The sequence below is a fragment of the Pelodiscus sinensis genome, chromosome 3, assembly GCF_052426305.1.
Source record: "Pelodiscus sinensis isolate ZL-2025 chromosome 3, ASM5242630v1, whole genome shotgun sequence".
Classification (NCBI taxonomy): Eukaryota; Metazoa; Chordata; order Testudines; family Trionychidae; genus Pelodiscus; species Pelodiscus sinensis.
In genome coordinates, this window is record NC_143054.1 from 36,072,827 (window position 1) to 36,093,981 (window position 21,155).

General features: G+C 42.4%; 1 protein-coding gene across 1 annotated transcript in view; it reads right to left on the reverse strand.

The window, feature by feature from the left end:
- SNTG2 (syntrophin gamma 2) overlaps nt 1–21,155 on the reverse strand; it is a 262,480-nt gene that overhangs the window by 209,228 nt on the left and 32,097 nt on the right. Inside the window, exons 3-4 of the mRNA XM_089776922.1 lie at nt 12,371–12,427; nt 12,214–12,271 (exon numbers count right to left, since the gene is read on the reverse strand). Of these exons, the coding sequence (XP_089633048.1) occupies nt 12,214–12,271; nt 12,371–12,427 (115 nt within the window). The remainder of the gene's footprint in view (nt 1–12,213; nt 12,272–12,370; nt 12,428–21,155) is intronic.

Here is a 21,155-nt window from a genome sequence, read left to right on the forward strand (position 1 = left end):
TTATATTTAAAATGTTTTCCACAATGTTGTCAGCAAGAGTAAGTCTCAGGTCTGACACTAGGTTCTCAAAATACAAAGGACGCTACACAGTCATCTGTCAAACACAAGTAGTTTATTTCCTGACAGCTAACAGCTGCATCCCTTAACTAGAAGGGCAACATAACAAAGAAGTGGCATATCTTACATCCCTTCCTGCTAGCTGGGGACCCCGAGTTGGCTGCGGATGAAGTAGGAGGTTGTCTCAGCTTCCGAGGCACTAGTATCCAAAGCCCATCAGTGAGGTCCAAATTGCTGTGCTTTGGTGCTGCTTTAAATACAATTCTCTTGCCTTGTTTTGCAGTTTCCAGGGGTTACTCATTACATGCTGATGTAGGGCTTAGCTGTTAGTTATCGATCTGGTTCTGATCTAGTTGTACTTGTTCTTTGGCCTTATTTACATGATCAGTATGTTAGGGTAAACAGAATTGTTTATGTGTTCTTGCCCTTTACCCTTATCTTATACTTTTTCTTGCTCTACTGGCAACAATGCTTATCTTAATGGCGTATGTTCCCAAAGACTTGCTTCTGGCTCATCAGATATAGGGAAAAGAGAAAGGGGGGAAAGAATGCAGGCCTTACCACCCCTAAACTTGCACGTACAAAGTTCTTCTGCAGTTAATGCCTACATACTAGGAGGGGCAGTTGCTCAATACTGCTTGGACAAAGCCTCTTAAGGGTTGCCAATTGACACTTGAGGCGTACACAATGGCCTGTTGCCTGAAAAGGACACACCTGGGAACTCCATGACTCCTTGCCTAAAAGGGCAGAAACTGGTTTGTGGGTCATGTGATCAGCCCATTTTGGCATGCCCATTTTGGGAGGCACTCAGGAAGAGAATGGGTTTTTCCTTCCACATGGACAAGATTATAAAAGTACCATTAGGATTCCTTCATCTTGTCTTCACTTCTGCCCTCCACTCCAGGAGCACCACTGGTAAGGGCTTAGGGCCCAGAAGGATTTGTTGATCCCTCCTGAAATAGGATGTATACCAGAGACTTTTAAGTTAGCGGTTTGTTACATCTCTCCTAAGAGCTTACATCAAGAACTTGGTGACTGATGTACATAATGTATTCTCTTTTACATCTTACTCACAACCCTTTCTTTTATTAATAAACCTTTAGATTTCAAAGGATTGGCATAGCATGCTCTTTTGGATAAGATCTGAGGTATAAATTGACCTGTGGCTGTGGCTGATCCTTTGGCACTGGAAGAACCTGTTCTGAGTTGGTGAGATTGGTTTTTATAACCTCTCATCTGTGTAAGGTGTGGTGCTGGTTGTGGCACGGGGAATAGTGAGGTGTCCAAGGGAGTTGCTTGTGAGACTTCTTGCTGGCTAGGGTGGCAGCAGAAGTGCTGTGTGTGACTGGTTTTGTGTCTTATTGAGGAGAACCACAGTCTTGGCCTGTAAGTAGCCCTGATTCTGAGCAAATCACTTGGATTCAACCCTCTCAGTGGTGTCACAAAACTCACTTGATATATTACACCTTGTCTTTTTTAATTTGGTGCAGCTCAAGTAACACACCCAAGTAAGAAGCTGGAGTTGCATGCATTACCATGACTAAGAAACCCAGGTATAGCAGCTGTAAGTCCAGGTTTACAATGTAGTCTGGAACCTCAAACATAGACTTGGAAGCAACAAGACAGGTCCCAACAAGACCAGGGTTTTCAAGATTGTGTGCAGTCACGTGCATATGGCTAGGATTTCCCAGATATTTGCATCCAGCCCAGATTAGAACTAGGCATGTTATTTGAGGGAAGGTTAGAAATTCATCTTCCAACAGCACAGACACACATTGCACCACATGCTACTTTGTAATGGGACCTAATCCATTTGAAAGGGTGGTCCGTCTGCCTGGCAGTGTGACATTACAATTCTCAGTAATGGCCTATATTACTCTTAGCTAAGAAAGGACTCTAGCATGAATTAAGAACTGGTCTACGTGTATATGTAGAGATAAAGGAATTGGAACAGGTGTATGAGACCTGCTCTATAATGCATAAGAACATAAGAACATAAGAACGGCCGTACTGGGTCAGACCAAAGGTCCATCTAGCCCAGTATCCTGTCTACCGACAGTGGCCAGCACCAGGTACCCCAGAGAGGGTTGACCGAAGACAATGATCAAGCGATTTGTCTCCTGCCATCCCTCTCCAGCCTCTGACAAACAGAGGCCAAGGACACCATTTTATCCCCTGGCTAATAGCCTTTTATGGACCTAACCTCCATGAATTTATCCAGCTTCTCTTTAAACTCTATTATAGTCCTAGCCTTCACCGCCTCCTCTGGCAAGGAGTTCCACAGGTTGACAACACGCTATGTGAAGAAGAACTTCCTTTTATTAGTTTTAAACCTGCTACCCATTAATTTCATTTGGTGTCCTCTAGTTCTTCTATTATGGGAACTAATAAATAACTTTTCTTTATCAGCCCTCTCCACACCACTCATGATTTTATAGACCTCTATCATATCCCCCCTCAGTCTCCTCTTTTCTAAACTGAAAAGTCCCAGTCTCTTTAGCCTCTCCTCATATGGGACCCGTTCCAAACCCCTAATCATTTTAGTTGCCCTTTTCTGAACCCAAGGCCAAAATATCTTTTTTGAGGTGAGGAGACCACATCTGTACACAGTATTCAAGATGTGGGCGTACCATAGTTTTATACAGGGATAGTAAGATGTTCTGGGTCTTATTTTCTATCCCTTTCCTAATAATTCCTAGCATCCTATTTGCCTTTTTGACCGCCGCTGCGCACTGTGTGGAAGTTTTCAGAGAACTGTCCACGATAACTCCAAGATCTCTTTCCTGATTTGTCGTAGCCAAATTAGCCCCCATCATACTGTACGTATAGTTGGGGTTATTTTTCCCGATGTGCATTACTTTACACTTATCCACATTAAATTTCATTTGCCATTTTGTTGCCCAATCACTCAGTTTGGTGAGATCTTCTTGGAGTCCCTCACAGTCTGCTTCTGTCTTGACTATCCTAAACAGTTTGTCTTGACCATCCTAAACAGCATGCACCCAAACAAAGATGAGGTTCACAACATTTATTTAATTATTCTTTGCAAAATTATTTATATTAACTCAGTCCCATAGAGCTATAACACACATGCACACACACACACACACACACATACGATCTGTGGAGGTACTCTTCAGGAGAAACAGTATAGCGTATCTGCTATGTGTGGGATTCTGGTTATAATTAGGTATTATAGGGTGATAATCAAATACTGCCACTCATATGTTGTTCTAAGTATTTATGTATATTCTTTTCACAAATAGAATGTTGTTTCTTCCTACAACAACATTTCTGCATTGTTTTGTTTAAAATGCAGAAACTAGAGATAATACGGTTTGCATATTTATTTATTCACCCTAACACTAGATGGAGGTACTACATATTCCAAATCTAAGAGTTCAGACAAGCTAAAGACTGAGGCAAAACTGCCATCAAGGCAAGGATCATAAATAACTCAGGGCCCATTGTTGTTAAGGTGCCCTCTAGTCACCTAAAAGGGGGGAGTGCAAATGACTCTGCCACACTTGGAAATCATGGGGCTGTATTTAAAGCTAGGAGATTTACCTGGCATTACTTGGGTACTTAACTAAATTAAGGGTTTTTTTAATATAAGGAAATGTGCATATTTTATTTAACTTACTGTATTTTTGAAAAATGCAGTGTTATTTTGACAATTTTTATTTTGGATTTCTTTAAGGGGTTGTTAACATTTTTTTTTTTTTTTTTTAAGCAAATTGGTTTAAATACCTATTAAAGTTAAGCAAGGGTGTCACAGTGACACACAGTTCCCTACAATTTGGGTAATAATCTACTCCTTCATGCTTCAGAATTTCACAAACTCAGCCAATCCCATTTCCTCATGGATCTCCAAGACAGAAAAAGAGGATACCAGGTTAGCACATACTTTATTTTTAAGATTGTGCTTTAATCCTTTTGACTTCAGTTAGACTTAAACATGAACTTAAATGTTATCCCAATTCCTGAATAGGAATGTTTTCCTGAACTAGGGCTCAAATAGGTACAAGGGACTTGGACTGCTCCTAAATAAATTGCAGAGATATCCTCTCTGTCAAATTCAGTGCCTATGCTGACCTTTGACCTCAAGGGCATAAAGTAGTGCACATCTAAGAGTTAGAAAAGTTCCTGTATCATTTATCAAACACAAGGTCTATAGGTACAGATCCAAAAGTGAGAATACCATGCAGATGGTACCTTACACCTTTCATCCTATTCTGGGATGGAGGGTGTCAATCTTTGTTTTCCAATCATAGGACAAACTTAAATTGGCAAACATAAAGACTAAAACTAAAACAAAAAACCCACACAAATATTAATTGAATTGTTCATAGATTTTTAAAATTGTGTTAAGAATTATTCAAATTCACATTATTCAAATGTGAAGAACTACAGCATTCAGATTTTATGTTTTCATAGGGCTGCCTTATATGATTTGAATGAGTTTGTTAAATGTCCGTTGAAAGGTTATCCCTCTGAATGAGGGTATATATTTCTTCTAAATACTGTGACTTAGTCTTCACTGTATTTGTTTTTTGTGCAATACAAAACCATAAGACCCTTTCTAATATTATAGACAATGCTATCATATGAGTCACCATAGAGGAGACATCCTGCCCAACTGATAATATATGCAGGGTTTCCACTCAAATATGTCTTTACTTAGCATCTATGCTCTAGTGAAACTGGTACAACACCTTGATGAACAGGTATAATGTCTGCTGAACAGATGGTCCTGAATGCATGCAGCCAAGATAATATCTCAAACAACAACTGTGTTTGTGGAGTGCAAAGTTTCAAGCCAAGAATATTTAAATGTTTGTCTTTCCTAAGCTTATTCCAAATATTACAGAGTACCTGGCATCCCTGTTCAGAGTTGGATTAAATACACACACACACACACACACACACAAAGAGTTTTTCCAGGAGAACACAATGTGTTATAAGTCATTTTAGTGTTCTGTGGAAGTGGGGATGTTTTCAGATTAAATCTTTAATCAGTGTTGGCTCTCAAGATAAAGCCTTTTGTGAACTAGGAAACCCAAACATCCCCCTCCAGTTTCAAGCAGAGCTTATTTAATTCTATTTAGCTATTTTGATTATGCTTTTGGTGATTATGCTTTGAATGCTCCATTCTGTTTCACCACTGATGCGTATCTGACACTGCATGTTGTATCAGATATGTGCACAGCACAACAGCAGTGAATAGTCAAATTACTACCATCCTGCAGCTCTCACAGAAATAGAGTGATGAACTGAGGAAACCATCACATAACGGCAAAGCCTAGGATTCGGTGGTTCAAAATAGAGTTTATATTGCTTGCCCAATAGAAAATACACTCTATTTACAACATAAACCAGTGTTGATTCAAACAAAAGTTACATGTAGGCATAATTATTATTTTAGTATTTTCAAAGACCTTTTGAAACAGACAGCTTTAGATACAGCCTCCCAACAGTTTTCCCAGATTAATAAGGACTGCTTAATTATGTTCTCAATTAAATAATGGACTCTGAAGAAGGCAGAAATCAAGAGTAAAACAAACAAAAATTATACCATTTATATTGTGATTCAAAAATAGATCCATGTATAAGTATGCTTATTCCTCTTATAGAAGTACTTAGACTCTGTATGTACCTTAGAGGCTACCTGGTCTTAACTCTTTGAAAGGCAGGAGCATTCAAGTGGGAATTTCTTGAGAGCAAGACTCTGCCTCTCTTTATCTGGCTTCAAAGTAAACTTATTGTGCATTGTATTAATATAATACCATAATTAATATTAGTAGTAATGCGTATAATTACATAATACATGTAAGAGTTGTAAAAAGACAGATGCTATTAACAACACTTAAAACTGCCACACAATCATCTGCACATAAAATGCTTAAAAGCTTGCCTTACAGAAAGAAAAAGACAAATACACATGAATCTATATTACTAAAAAGTAATGTCATCTCACAGAGAAAAAGAATGGAACTTGGAAATCCTTGTTAATATAGTTGTAGAAAACTAAAGACAGCTGGAAAAAGAAAAAAATAGGAGAAGTAAAACTAACACATTTTTCTTTCTGAATCAAATTCAACATTCCAGAAAAATTCTATTCATATCAATAATAAACTGCTTATAGTAACAGGAGCATATATGGTGGTGGGTTTCCACAGCATGTAAAGATATGAAACTTACAATGAAGTATTTCCATCAGGTTTGCCTTTACTTTGTAATTATTTCTTCCTTCTAAAAATATTGTTCCCAAATATTTAACTGGATATATGAAAATATCTGCACATCAAAACCAGATGTGTTTTGTTCCTTCTCAAGTAATTTAAGTGGGGAAAGATCAATCACTATCACACAATATACATATTTTCAAGTTCTCCATTTACTATTCCTTTAATTGCACCTGTCTAGAAAGATCTACAAACATATGAATATTTTTTCTATATAGTTAAAAAACAACGTTTTTTTGCTCCCAAAAGCAAAAGAAAGGAATCACATTACTGTTGCTATTCTCAAGAACTCTTTGTTTGTTCAGGGTACGTCTGTGCTGTAAGCTTATTTTGGAAAAACCTATTCCAGAAGATATCTTCAGGAAAAGTTTATTTTGAAATAGTGTGTCCACACTACAGAGAAGCTTCAACATTAGTTCAAGGCAGGCTCCCCTAATGTGGATGTGTTATCTCGATTTAAAGCCCAGGACACACTGGAGAGGAATAACTTTAGAATGGCCCTGGTGAGGAGCTATTTCAACATAGCAGCAGTGAAGCATCCACACGCACCCTCTTCGGAAAGAGCTTTTTCAGAAGAGGCATTAAACCTTGTGGAATGAGGTTTACCAATGTCAGAAAAAGCCCTTCGTTATTTTGATTTTCTTTCAAAATAATGCAATTGCTGTGTGGACGCTAGTATTGTTTTTCTGAAATAACAGCCATTATTCCGGAAAAACGGCGCAGTGTAGACACACTCTTAGACATATAGAATGAAACACTTCACTCCTAGTAGGACACAGCTTTTTGCCTGTAAGACTGACTCATATTTTCTTCCAAAAAGTTCTGATAATGAATACTATAGTTTATCTGTCTTATTCCAAAAGGTGTTCAGATATACTAGAACAGCACTGTATTAATATGTGGAAAGCTATTCAGAACTAGCTCTTTTGTTTTCTATACCAAAGATGTTCTCTGTGTGATATTCCAGCATTTCCAGGAAATACAACTTTCCCTTTTCGAGTTTGAATAACATTGATTTCATGTTTTACAATATTATATTTCATTGTCAATTTACAAACTTTCTCCTCGTATTGCCACTTCCTATACTTATCCACGAGGTAATTTCAGTTTCTCTCAATTCTTAACAAAATCTCACATTATTAACCACATGTCTAACACAGTTTCACTCTAGTATTTACATGCTGATATTAAAATGCACATTTCTATTGGATCAGTGTGGACTCTGATATTAGGGTCTCTCTCATGTAATTATTTTTATTTTGAAAGAGAGAGAGAGCGTGTGTGTGTGTGTGTGTGTGTGTGTGTGTGTGTGTGTGTGTGAATTAATTTACTGGTTTGGGCCTTGAGCTCCTCCCATTCATTCTGTCTATCAAAAGCTCCAGCAAACTGAATAATAGGTACATGTGGTGGGTCATGAATGGAAAATTAGTACATGAGACAGAAAAGAGAGCGAGGGCAAGGAGAACATGAATCACTGGTCATGTCCTTTTCCACTCTTTGTAAAAGCTGTTGAGGATAGTGTGAGCTTCACATAGATAATGTAGAGGGGCAGTCCTATTTATGCTCTGATTCTTAATTTATAAGAGTACTGGATGAGCAACTATAATTATATTTTAAATATCTGGGCTGTGCCTAGACTGGCCAGTTTTTCGGAAAATCTGCCACTTTTCCGGGAAAACTTGCCAGCTGTTTACACTGGCCACTTGAATTTCCGCAAAAGCACTGACTTCCTACTGTAAGAAATCAGTCATTCTTGGGGAAATACTATTCTGCGCCCGTTCAGGCAAAAGTCCTTTTGCGCAAAAGGGCCAGTGTAGACAGCTCATATTTGTTTTCTGCAAAAAAGCCCCGATCGCGAAAATGGCGATCGGGGCTTTTTTGCGGAAAAGCGCGTCTAGATTGGCACGGACACTTTTCCACAAAAAGTGCTTTTGCGGAAAAGCGTCCGTGCCAATCTAGACGCTCTGTTCCAAAAATGCTTTTAACGGAAAACTTTTCCGTTAAAAGCATTTCCAGAAAATCATGCCAATTTAGACGCAGCCCTGAAGTCATCACAGTAAGCTTGATATTCTGATTAGGAAATGGGCTACTGCATGTGGTACTGAGAAATTTCTTGTTGACACACACACTGAACTCTCAGTTGAGTGAGTTACAGTAATCTAATCTGGAAGTTACAAACAGACCAGTAACAGTTGCTAGGCCATGATCTGAGAAGAGTCCCTTAATCAGTTGAAGGATGGAGACATATACTTCTTCTTGCTATTGATACCCGAGTGTTTAAGAGTAGTAATGAGTTCAAAATGATGTAGACATTTCTCATTGTTTTGCTAATCAGATGTTGGTGAAATTACAGTAGACTTCTGATAATCCGGCACCTTTTGGACCTAGGTGGTGCCGGATTATCAGATTTGCCGGAGAATCGGGAGGTCCTGTACAGCTGTGTGGCTTAACAGCTGGCCAGGACACAATCTCCTTCCTTCTCTGCTCCCCTTTCCTCTTCAGGTCTCCTCCGTGGTGTAACCGGATCCTCCTCCCTCTCCCCTCCCCTTTCCCCTTCGCTGAAGCAAAACGCTCTTCTCCATACTGTAACACGATCCCACTCCCCCTCCTTCCCAACCTTATGCTCCCTCTGGTTACAGCCAGCATGTGTGCTGAGCGGCAAGCTTTTTAATCAGCTGGTCAGGAGCGCCTGGCATTTTGATGCCGGAGTATCGGGACTGCCGAACAGTTGGATGCCGGACTATCGGAGTTTTACTGTAATGACATTGAATCCTACTTACAATCTGATGGATGGAATGCAACTAGAGACAACTCTTTTCATCCAGAAGCTATCTTGAGATACCTGGGGCTATATCTACTCTGCAGTGAAAACCCATGCCTGGTCCATGCCAGCTGATTCAAGTTCATGATTCAGGCTAAGTGAATGTTTAGCTGTATGAGATGTTCAGACTCAGACTGGAGTCTGAGGTCTGGGACCCTGTCACTGGGCAGGGTCCCAGAGGTTGGGCTACAGCCCAAGCCAGAGCAGCTACTTTGCAATTGAACATCCCAGTGAGCCCAAGTCAATAAGCATAGATCAGCCAAAGGTTTTGAGTTTGAGTTCCATCATAGCTTGAGTCTCTACACTAAGATAGCAAATGGGTTCCATGAGATGTGAGAGAAAGCAGCGCAAACTCCCTGGCTGTGTCTAGACTGGCAAGTTTTTCCACAAAATCATGCCAGCTGTCTACACTGGCCACTTGAATTTCCGCAAGAACACCGACTATGTACTATGCTGCTCCCGTTCAGGCAAAAGCCCTCTTGCGCAAATCATTTGCGCAAAGAGGGCCAATGTAGACAGCACAGTACTGTTTTGCGCAAAAAGCCCCGATGGCTAAAAAGGCGATCGGGGCTTTTTTTGCGCAAATGCGCGTCTAGATTGGCACGGACACTTTTCCGCAAAAAGTGCTTTTGCAGAAAAGCGTCCGTGCCAATCTAGACGCTCTTTTCTGCAAATGCTTTTAATGGAAAACTTTTCTGTTAAAAGCATTTGCGGAAAATCAAGCCCCTCTGTGTGTGTGTGTGTGTGTGTGCTTGCGTGTGTGCGTGCATAGGTATGTGTGAGAGAGAGGGAGAACGGGGGGAAGGGAAATGAGACTATGCTGTATCAGTGGAAAGATGGCTATCTTGAGCTAAAATCAGCAACCAAACTGGTCTATTATGACTGCAGAAAGGAAGGGCAAGCAATCTTCCAAATTCTGGGAAGGGAAAGGAATTGGATGAAAGGATCAGAAACTTAAGGAAGTTAATATTGTAGTTAATGAGGTTTAAACAAACAGATTTTTTGAGGGAAAATTTAGGATATCTGGCTAAAGGAAACAATCAAAATTCCTCTGAAACATCATCCATTCAGTTCTTAACTATGAAACGTAGTAGTGACTTAGGATTGTTTTTGAACAGGCAAGGTCCAAATCACAAAATAGTTACTTTCATCCTTCCCCAATGTATATTTTAATAGCTATAAAAGATTACCTTATTTGTTGCAAAGAACCAGCAGGCAGAATTGAGAGATGAAGCCACCTCTAGCAGCTTCTTATGTACGTTCATGGGGCCTGTCCCAAGGGAAAGTGGCCAGGTAGATGCAGGGCACAGGCCCCATTCCCACCCATACAAGGCTTCTCCAGCTCAGGTTTAACAGCTACGATTATGCTAGGGATTCACCAAGCAGTGGTTACAACAGCAAACCCTTTAAAAAAGTGACTCTTGGGAGTGGTCAATTGCTCTAGTAATAAGGCTGCTTATTGAGGCACTGTTAACAATGCCAGATATTTGCCTCACACAGCAGTACATTCCTTCAGTTTCCTGGCACCATGTTTCATTACTGCATAGAGCGAATTTTAAATGAAATTACAAGTTGTCGCTAAATTTGTGTATGTTTAGCAACTAAATAAAATATGCAAAATGTATTTTACAACTTGTGAAGTTTCTTGATGACCCTGTGCTTCTCACATTGCTAGGCTGACTAGCTGCCATGGCAGAAGGCCTTGTCAGGAGTACAGAAATCCCTGCCTGATGCCACTCATTCTCAAATTAATTTACTTGCTTCAAGTAGTAGCTCAGCTTAATACTCTTCTCAGAGCTGTATTTCCAGCGAGGCTGTCTTTTTCATTATTATTAACACGAGATACACAAATTCTTATTCACATTGAGCACATCTGAATGAACATTCAGAAGACTTACTTAAGATCAGTCTGACTTTCTCATTCTTTTACTTCACAGCTCCCTGTCTGATAACTGATAGAACTGGCAGGTCAGATTTCTGATTAAAAATATGTATACTTATGTATATAGACACATATTGTTCTAGTTTGTACCCTAAAGAAGACTAGCAGGAAGGATCCTCTTTGTATTTCCTACAAACAAAGAAGAAATCTCAGAGAAAAGAAATTACCCTCCCAAAGTCAGCAATGACAGTTGTGTCTGAACAGGTTCTTTCAGCTTCATTAGCAAGTAGGCACTCAGCGTTCCTACAAAGCCTAGCATTTGTGCATGGAAATTATAAAAATGACCTAAATCATTACAAATGTGTGTGTCTGATTATTTAACTTAGAAATACAAATGCAATTTTGAATGAAACTGTTGTGTCTATTATGGTTTTCATTTATCGAAAACTTCAATTTAGGATGACTGTACTAATCATAAAATAATGGTATTTTGTTTATTCCTGATTGCTTCCTTTTTATTTTTTTTTATTATGTGTTTTCTTGCCAGGCTTGTACTGTGCCTTTTTAAAAGTGAAGTTCACCCTAGTGACCTCTGTGCCTGGAAAAATTCCATCCTTAGTGTAGGGCTTTAATTGATACATAGGGTCTTATTTAGGTTATTTGGACTGAGCAACTGTCAGTATAATGCTTTAATTGTGTGTTCTATTACACTACTTTATATATATATTCATTCAGCATTGTTGATGGCTGCCTATTGGTGTCAAAAACAGGTTTAGTCATAGCATATGATAATGAATTACAGTTCTGGAAAAAAAGTTTTAGTTCATTTACATTTGTTTATCCTGTGTTATTACAATTAATTGATGCAGTTATTTTTTCATGTCAATTCCCCTCGCCCCAAAGAAAAGTTAAAGGCGGTATTTATAATCAGGATGTGCTATTGTGAAAAATATTTCTAAAATTAACATTTATCAGATAACATTTTAGCTACCAGTCTACAATAAAAACTACACATTATTTGAAATCAGAACTAGAAACAATTGTCCATATACAGCCATTCAACATTTGCTGAAAGACTATATACCAGAATGCTAATGCAGTGAGCCAAAAATATACTTAATTCTGAGCTAGTGAACATCATTTTTAAAAAAAGACTCATATATATATATAACACCAGAAAAATATTTAAGTACAGAGATATATTTTACCTGCTTTGTCTTTAAATATTTTTGATATGACGACAGGCACTTTGTGCTCGGCACCACCCTGAAAAAGATGTGTATAAATAATGAAATCTCAACCACAACCATCATGCACTAAACATGCCGAAGTTTAAAAAACAAGAAAACAAAATGCTCTGCATACCTTTATACTTAAGCCCAAGCCACCAACTGGTTGTCTATGAAGTGTAACAGTTCTGTGCTTTAAAAAAGGGTAGAAAAAAATAAATTTAGGTGAAAATACAATGCCTAGACACTCATTTAAAGTGTATGCTACCTAACCTATTTTCTTTATTCTATTAATTTTGAAAATTTGCCCTTAAATCAGAGGGGCTGATGCAAGATTATGAACATGGCAAAAGTCCACTTAGTACCTTAATATGGAGCTTTCTTTACAGAGAGATTAATGACTTCGAATAGATATACTGGTGTGAGTTTCACATATACAGGCAGTCCCTGAGTTACGCGGATCCGACTTATGTCGGATCCGCACTTACGAACGGGGCTCTCTCACCCCGGAGCTCGCAGACAGCGGGACCGCCGAGAGCACAGCGGTCCCGCCACCTCAACCTCTGGGGCGAGAAAAGCTACTCCAGATGCCCCTGGTCTGCTGGGGACCATCTCCAGCAGACCAGGGACACCTGGAGCAAAGCCAGGGAGGCGGAGGGGTCCCGCGCCTCTGAGGCTTTGCTCTGGCAAAGCCTCAGAGGCGCGGCACCCCGCCGCCACTGCCGCTTTGCTCCCGGTGCCTCTGGTCTGCTGGGGACCATCTCCAGCAGACCAGAGACACCAGGAGCAAAGCCGGGGAGGCGGAGGGGTCCCGCGCCTCCCCGGCTTTGCTCTGGCAAAGCCTCAGAGGCGCGGCACCCCGCCGCTGCTGCCGCTTTCCTCCCGGTGCCCCTGGTCTGCTGGGGACCGTCTCCAGCAGACCAGGGATACCTGGAGGAAAGCCGGGGAGGCGGAGGGTCCTGTGCCTCCCCGGCTTTGCCAGAGCAAAGCCTCAGAGGCGCGGCATCCTGCCGCTGCTGCAGCTTTGCTCCCCGTGTCCCTGGTCTGCTGGAGGGTGGGGGGCACAGCTAGTGCGCCCTCCCCCCCAGCAGACCAGGCTTTTGTTGTGGACCCTGGGGTAGAGCAGCTGGGGTGCTGCCGGGTTGGTCCTGCAGGGACCTACCTGGCAGCCTAGCTGTTCTGTCCCAGGCTCGAGATTCAGCCGCTGTTGAAACTGATCAGTGGCTGATTCCAGGAAGCTGGGTGCAGAGCAATTCTGCCTCTAGCTTCCTGTAGTCAGCCCATGGTCAGTTTCAGCAGCAGCGGCTGAATCTGGAGCCAGTTCCGACTTACATACAAATTCAACTTCAGAACAAACCTACAGTCCCTATCTTGTACGTAACCCGCGGACTGCCTGTACATTTTATTATTATTTTTGCCTTGCTCTTCTATATCTAATATGACAGTTTTCAATTCAGAAAGAAATCTAATCAGATCACAATGCTTTTTTGGTTTTGTTTATACAAATTTTGAAAAGGAATGAAAATAAGGAACTTTTGTTTTAGATTTATATTGACGTAGCTGGTTTTATTTCCTTTTGTGCTTTCCCTTATTCCCTTTACTTTCATTTTACAGTTACATACACCTATTTTTCAAATCCATACATTCAGAATTGAAACTATCCTCCTGCAATACCCATTTCAGACCTTTTGAATCAATCTGCTTCTTTCAGTTTTTTTCTTTGATTTTTTGTGGGTGCTGATGGAAGTACATGAGATACAATCTTTATGAAAATTTACTACAGTAATCTATCTAATGTTTAATAGTACACTGCATTTTGACATTTCATTCATACTTGCATCTTGGTAACTGACATCATAATTGGACATCACTATCTTTACTTCATTTCTTGCTGGCAACTATAAAGTAGTACAGTTTTTCATAGTCTGGCAACAGTCTTTTCCACAATGCCATGTCTTATTACTGAGTGACTACTGGACATTTAAGATTAAATTTCTCATTCTACATAACAGAACATTTGTTTTCTTATTCTCAGATTTATATTTGTGACCTGTCTATTTGATGATTTGCTAGTACGGATGCATGAGTGTACAGGCAGTCCCCGGGTTACACAGATCTGAGTTATGTCGGATCCGTACTTACGAACGGGGCTTTTCTCGCCCCTGAGGACGCGGGCGGCGGGACTGCCCAGAAGCACCGCGGTTCCGCCGCCCGCGTCCTCTGGGGCGAGAAAAGCTGCTCCGCGTCTCCCTGGTCTGCTGGGGAGGGAGCCCCCAGCAGACCAAGGAGACGCGGAGCAAAGCTGCTGAGGACGGGGGCGGCGGGACTGCCCAGACACGCCGCGATCCCGTGGCCCGCATCCTCCGTGGCTTTGCTCTGTATCTACCTGGTCTGCTGGGGGGGGCCCCCAGCAGACCAGGAAGACGCAGAGCAAAGTCGCGGAGGACAGGGGCGGCGGGACCGCCCAGACGCGCCGCAGTTCCACGGCCCGCGTCCTCCGCAGCGAGAAAAGCCGCTCCGCGTCTCCCTGGTCTGCTGGGGGGGGGCACCCCAGCAGACCAGGGAGACGCGGAGCAAAGCCACGGAGGATGCAGGCGGCGGGACCGCGGTGTGTCTCGGTGGTTCCTCCGCCTGCGTCTCCCTGGTCTGCTGGGGGGGCGCAGCTAGTGCGACCCCCCCCAGCAGACCAGGCTTTTCTCGCCGACACCTGTGGTAGAGCAGCTGGGGCACTGCTGGATTGGTCCCGCAGCGCCGCTCCTCGGCGCTACTGGACCAACCCAGCAGCACCCCAGCTGCTCTGCCCCAGGCGTCCCCAAGTCAGCCGCTGCTGAAACTGACCAGCGGCTGACTACAGGAAGCCCGAGGCAGAATTGCTCTGCCCTGGGCTTCCTGGAATCAGCTGCTGATGTTTCAGCAGCAGCTAACTTGGGGACACCTGGGGTAAAGCAGCTGGGGTGCTGCCGGGTTGGTCCCTGCAGCGCCGAGGTGCGGCGCTGCGGGGACCTACCCGGCAGAGCCCCAGCTGCTCTCTTCCAGGCATCCAGATTCAGCCGCTGTTGAAACTGATCAGCGGCTGATTCCAGGAAGCCCGGGGCAGAGAAACTCTGCCTCAGGCTTCCTGTAGTCAGCCACTGGTCAGTTTCAGCAGCGGCTGATTCTGGACGCCAGTTCCGACTTATGTACAAATTCAACTTAAGAACAAACCTACAGTCCCTATCTTGTACGTAACCCGGGGACTACCTGTAATCTTAGGCCTTCCAACAATCCAGCCCAAACTCTTATTACATCTGAAAAGTTAGTTTTAGTTCTTTCTAGTACTTATTATGACCATGCTATTGATATGAGGAAAAAAATACATTTCATTCTGATATTAGACTGATAAAGTCAGTGAATGTTTTAGGCCATTCCAAGGCATTATACATTCTATTCCACTGAATATCATAATAGATTTTTTTTTTAAATAAAATGTGCTAGATAATGCCATATGGTACTACTTTACTAATATCAAATGAGTAAAAAACACTTATGGTTTCAAAATTAGCAACTGTATGTTGACAAGGACTCAAACCGAAATCTCATACCGAATGGTTCCAGCTTTAGTGAAGTCTGGATCCAGTGCTAAACCCTACAGCTGGTCTTCACCTCCATAATGGGCTGAATTGAATCTCTGGAGTCCAACACTGCTGAACTTTGAAGAAAATTCAGATCCTAATTTGAACTTTGGAGCCAAGATATATTTGTGCCTAGTTCCCCCATGGTTAAAGCATAGGAACTGGGTTTTTTTCCTGTGGGTTTTATAAGAGGTTGTGGCAGACAACTCTTAAGTGAAAGTTTCCCTCTCAGTAGAATTCTCGTAAGAAAATGGTGGGTCTGAGTGAGAAGGAAGCCTATAGGGAGCTAGGCGGATGCAGACACAGAGAAGGAAGTACAGGGTGAATTTAATTATAGGAGAGGAATGAAGAAGATTAGAGCTCTAGGAGGTGCGTGCGTGCGTGTGTGTGGAGGGTGTCCATTCTGTTTGGAAGAAGGATTTGAATACTTTGAGAGAGGCAGGAAAGGAAGAAGTGTCTGTCTGTTAATCTATAAAAACAAGGAGTCCTGTGACACCTTAAAGACGGTGCCACAGGACTCTTTGTCGTTTTTGCAGATACTAACATGGCTGCCCCTCTGGGACTTGTTAATGTGTAGTTGACCCCAACGAATGTCAATGATGTGATTGAAACTTACGTGATTTCCAACATAATTATGTCTTTTTTTACTGTGATTACTTGCTAACATAAAGAAACTTAAAAAGTTACAAAAGGTCTGGTAGCGCTTTGTAGACTAACAAACCATGTAGATGGTATCATGAATTTTTGTGGGCATAGCCCACTGACATGAAAGCTCATGATACCATCTACATGTTTTGTTAGTCTCTAAAGTGCTACCAGACCTTTTGTTGTTTTTTAATTTTATCCTGTACGGACTAATTCGGCTACCCCCTGAAGCTTCTGTATTTGGTAACAGTTGTTTGCCGCATGTAAAATGAGGGAGCTGTTCTTTCCTTTGACAAATGGATTTTTTTGTATTTGTGAGCAATGAGCCAAGAGTGTGATGTGATGTGTACAGGTAGAGAGAGAGATGTAGGAGAAAGAAATAGCCTGAAGCATGGCCCTGGTGCTTGAACCAAAGTAAGCAAAAGTTATACAATAGGTAATAGACAGTCTGTGTCAAAAGCAAATGTTTACCTGCAGTCAGTGTCTCTTAGCACTAGAACTGCTACCACTGATAAAAGCACATGAAATATGTAAATACATTCTGTCAGGACTGTACAGGGACAAGCTGCTGATATACGATAAAATAGTTTGAAACAACTAGAATGAAAGCAAACAATGCTTTGCAAGAAAATACAAGAGGAGTTACCAAACATATAATTAATGTGTAAGATGATACTTGCGGTGTGTATCATAGATTGTTCATTTCAGTCTATCAATACTGGGGTACCTCATTTAACTCTTTGTCCAACTTTGGTGGGTGATAGTGAAATCCATATTACTGATTGAGCCGAGTCCACCATCCCGGATACAAATACCTAGGGGCTTGGAAGCCATCTGGCTACCGACAACTATTAATGTATTTCATTGAACAATAAACCTGACTCAGGTGTCTTTGTATCTTATCTGAGTGTGTGGTCTTTGGGGGCTCTTGTGAAGTCTATTATGCTAGCCACCTGCTCAGAGCTGGCATGATATACTGAGGGAGCATACAAAAATGCATGCAGCTGAACGTTTATCGTCACTGACGGAGCAGAAGACCTGTCAGAATGCCACACCAGTGAATCCTGAATTTACTGTATTGCTGTCATGAACTCCTACAATAGATATCTATATCTATCTATCTATCTGGTTGGGGTTTAATACAATAATGTACAGCTTACAGTTTCCAATCTACTGTGTACATCATAATGACAATGATCTCCTTGGTAAGGTACTTTGAGATATACTGATTAAAAGTGCTACATAAGAGCTAAGTTATCAGTACTGTTATCAGTATCATTCTCTATAACAATTATATACTATTTTGAGGTAAACAGAGAGAAGATTAAGGCACTTTATATTTTCCAACTTTTTTCTTATCTCACGCTATTGGGCAAACATGATTAATAGAGTCACACTAGAAGTAAATCTAATCTAGTAATTAGAATATAATTTGAATATACACTTCAGCCAGGTTTCCTTCATGAAGTATACTTATCCCTTGTAAACAAAGGAAGAATTATGCCAGAGCAAACCAGGATTATTGATTTACTCTCACAGATTTAGGACACCTGATTATCATGTGATCAGAACTGTGTAAACACTGGTAGAATAACATTAGTCATGTTATAACTTAAAAGCAACCCAAAAATTATCTATATGCATATATTTATACAGTTGGCAAATTTCTTAATTGCTGTCAGCTATTGCAAAGTTAGGGAGCCAAAGTCAGATCAGCGACACACTGCCAAGAATTTTGTAGTATGTCGTAATCTTTTTGTACAATATGGATTACAAATTCAGTTGCTATGCATTAGTGAGGGGAAAAAAAACACCTCTATAAAAGCAGGACTGCCAGCATACATAAAATACTACAAATCGAACCTAAACCTAGAGGGATGATGCACATTTGTAATGTTGATTTAAGCAATGATATAATTACAAGAGCATAAACTTAAACTAAGCTATACTTTTAAGAAAACATTTTTAAGAACAGAAGAGGTTCAAACAAAAATACAGGCCACAGAAATACAGACTGCAGATTCAGCTAGATCTAAGGTTTGCCACAAGTAAAACTTTAAAATAATAAACTTTATGATTTTATGGATGGGATTGTGGGAAGTAAAACCTATCGTAGGACATGACACAGTGATTAAACATGTGAGAACTCCACAGAGGTCTATTTGATGACTAGGAACCACCATGGACTGAAGTCTCAGAGGAGTAGCTTTGTTAGTCTGTACATTTCAAACAATGAGTAGTCCTGTGGCACCTTAGGGTATGTCTACACTACAGCGCTAATTCGAACTAACTTAGTTCGAATTACTTAATTCGAACTAAGCTAATTCGAACTAACGCATCCAGACTAAAAAACTAGTTCGAATTAGCGTTTTGCTAATTCGAACTAGCATGTCCACACAGAGTAGACCCTGAACCGGGGTAAAGGATGGCCGGAAGCAGTGGCGGCAGGGCATCGGATGAGGACTTAGAGCGTGGAGCTGCAGTCTCAGGCTAGCCGAGGGCTGTGCTTAAAGGGACCCGACCCCCACCCCGGACAGACAGTTCTCAGGGGTGCCCCGCTTGCAAAGCAGTCCTGGCTTGGATTGCCCGGAGTACCCACACTGGGCACATCAGACCGGCTGCACTTGCCGCAGGCTGCCATCTGGGGAGAGGGGGCAATTAGGGGGGCTACAGAAGAGGTTCCACCCCCAGAAGCCCGCAGAGCAAGCCCAGTCCTCCCCATCGGGGCCTTGTATCCCATACCTCCCTCCCCTCCTTCCACTTACCCCTACCTAGCCCCCCTTCCTGATGTACAAAATAAAGGACAATTGTGTTCAAAAATAGAATCTCTTTATTGAACAAAACTGGAGGAGACTGGGAAAAGGAGGTGGGAGAGGGGAAGAGAGAGGGTGGGAGAGGGGAGGGCAACTACAATGATGAGGGGTTTGGAACAGGTCCCATATGAAGAGAGGCTAAAGAGACTGGGACTTTTCAGCTTAGAAAAGAGGAGACTGAGGGGAGGATAGGATAGAGGTCTATAAAAGCATGAGTGGTGTGGAGAGGGTGCATAAAGAAAAGTTCTTCATTAGTTCCCATAATAGAAGGACTAGAGGACACCAAATGAAATGAATGGGTAGCAGGCTTCAAACTAACAACAGAAAGTTCTTCTTCACAAAGCAAAGAGTCAACCTGTGGAACTCCTTGCTGCAGGAGGCTGTGAAGGCTAGAACTAGAACAGAGTTTAAAAAGAAGTGAGATAAAGTGATGGAGGTTGGGTCCATGGAGTGCTATTAGCCAGGGGGTAGGAGTGGTGTCCCTCCCCAAAGTTTGTGGAAGGCTGGAGAGGGATGGCACGAGACAAATAGCTTGGTCACTGTCTTCGGTCCATCCCCTCCAGGGTACCTAGGGTTGGCCACTTTCGGCAGACAGGCTACTGGGCTATATGGACCTTTGGTCTGACCCAGGACGGCCATTGTAAGCTCAGGGCCGGGGGGGTCTCAGTGGACAACCTTGATTTTCATGCACACCTGCTCCTGGGTGGCCAGGCTGGCAGCTCTCCTGCCCTAGACGACCACTTTCCTGTGCCTAGTGTGGAGGTCGTGGACGAGGTCCACGATGTCCGCACTAGACCAGGCGGGTGCCCGCCTCTTGCCATCCCGCGCAAGCTCCCGGGAGCCGCCAGCCTGGTCCCGGGAAGAGGGGTTGCGCTGGGGGGCATCGGGTGGCTGGCTCGTGCCGTGCCAGGTGCAGGGTCTGCTGGCTGGGTGCTGGCAGGCTTGCACCTGGCACGGGCATCGTAGCCAGCCTGTGCCCCTTTAAGGAGTCCGGGGACGGGAGGGGGACAGTAGTGTTTCCGTGGCCACCAGGGAAAGCTGGGGAGGTCTAGCCTCCCACTAGTTTGAATTAAGGGGCTACACACCCCTTAATTTGAACTAGTAAGTTCGAACTAGGCTTAGTCCTCGTAGAATGAGGTTTACCTAGTTCGAACTAAGCGCTCCGCTAGTTCGAATTAAGTTCGAACTAGCGGAGCGCTTGTGTAGCACCTATCAAAGTTCATTCGAACTAACGTCTGTTAGTTCGAATTAACTTTGTAGTGTAGACACACCCTTAGGGTATGTCTACACTACCCCGCTAGTTCGAACTAGTGGGGTAATGTAGGCATACCACACTTGCAAATGAAGCCCGGGATTTGAATTTCCCGAGCTTCATTTGCATAAGCGGGGCGCCGCTATTTTTAAAACGCCGCTCGTTCGAACCTAGTGCAGCGCGGCTACACGGGGCACGAACTAGGTAGTTCGAACTAGGCTTCCTAGTTCGAACTACCGTTACTCCTCATTCCACGAGGAGTAACGGTAGTTCGAACTAGGAAGCCTAGTTCAAACTACCTAGTTCGTGCCCTGTGTAGCCGCGCTGCATGGGGTTCGAACGAGTGGGGTTTTAAAAATGGCGGCGCCCCGCTTATGCAAATGAAGCCCGGGAAATTCAAATCCCGGGCTTCATTTGCAAGTGCGGTGTGCCTACATTACTCTCCTAGTTCGAACTAGGAGGGTAGTGTAGACATACCCTTAGAGACTAACAAAAATATACACTCTCATGAGCTTTTGGGTGAAAGACCCACTTGTCAAATGAGTGCATGGAATGGACATTCAAATTCAAGCAATGGACAAGGACTGTCAGGAGAGTTGA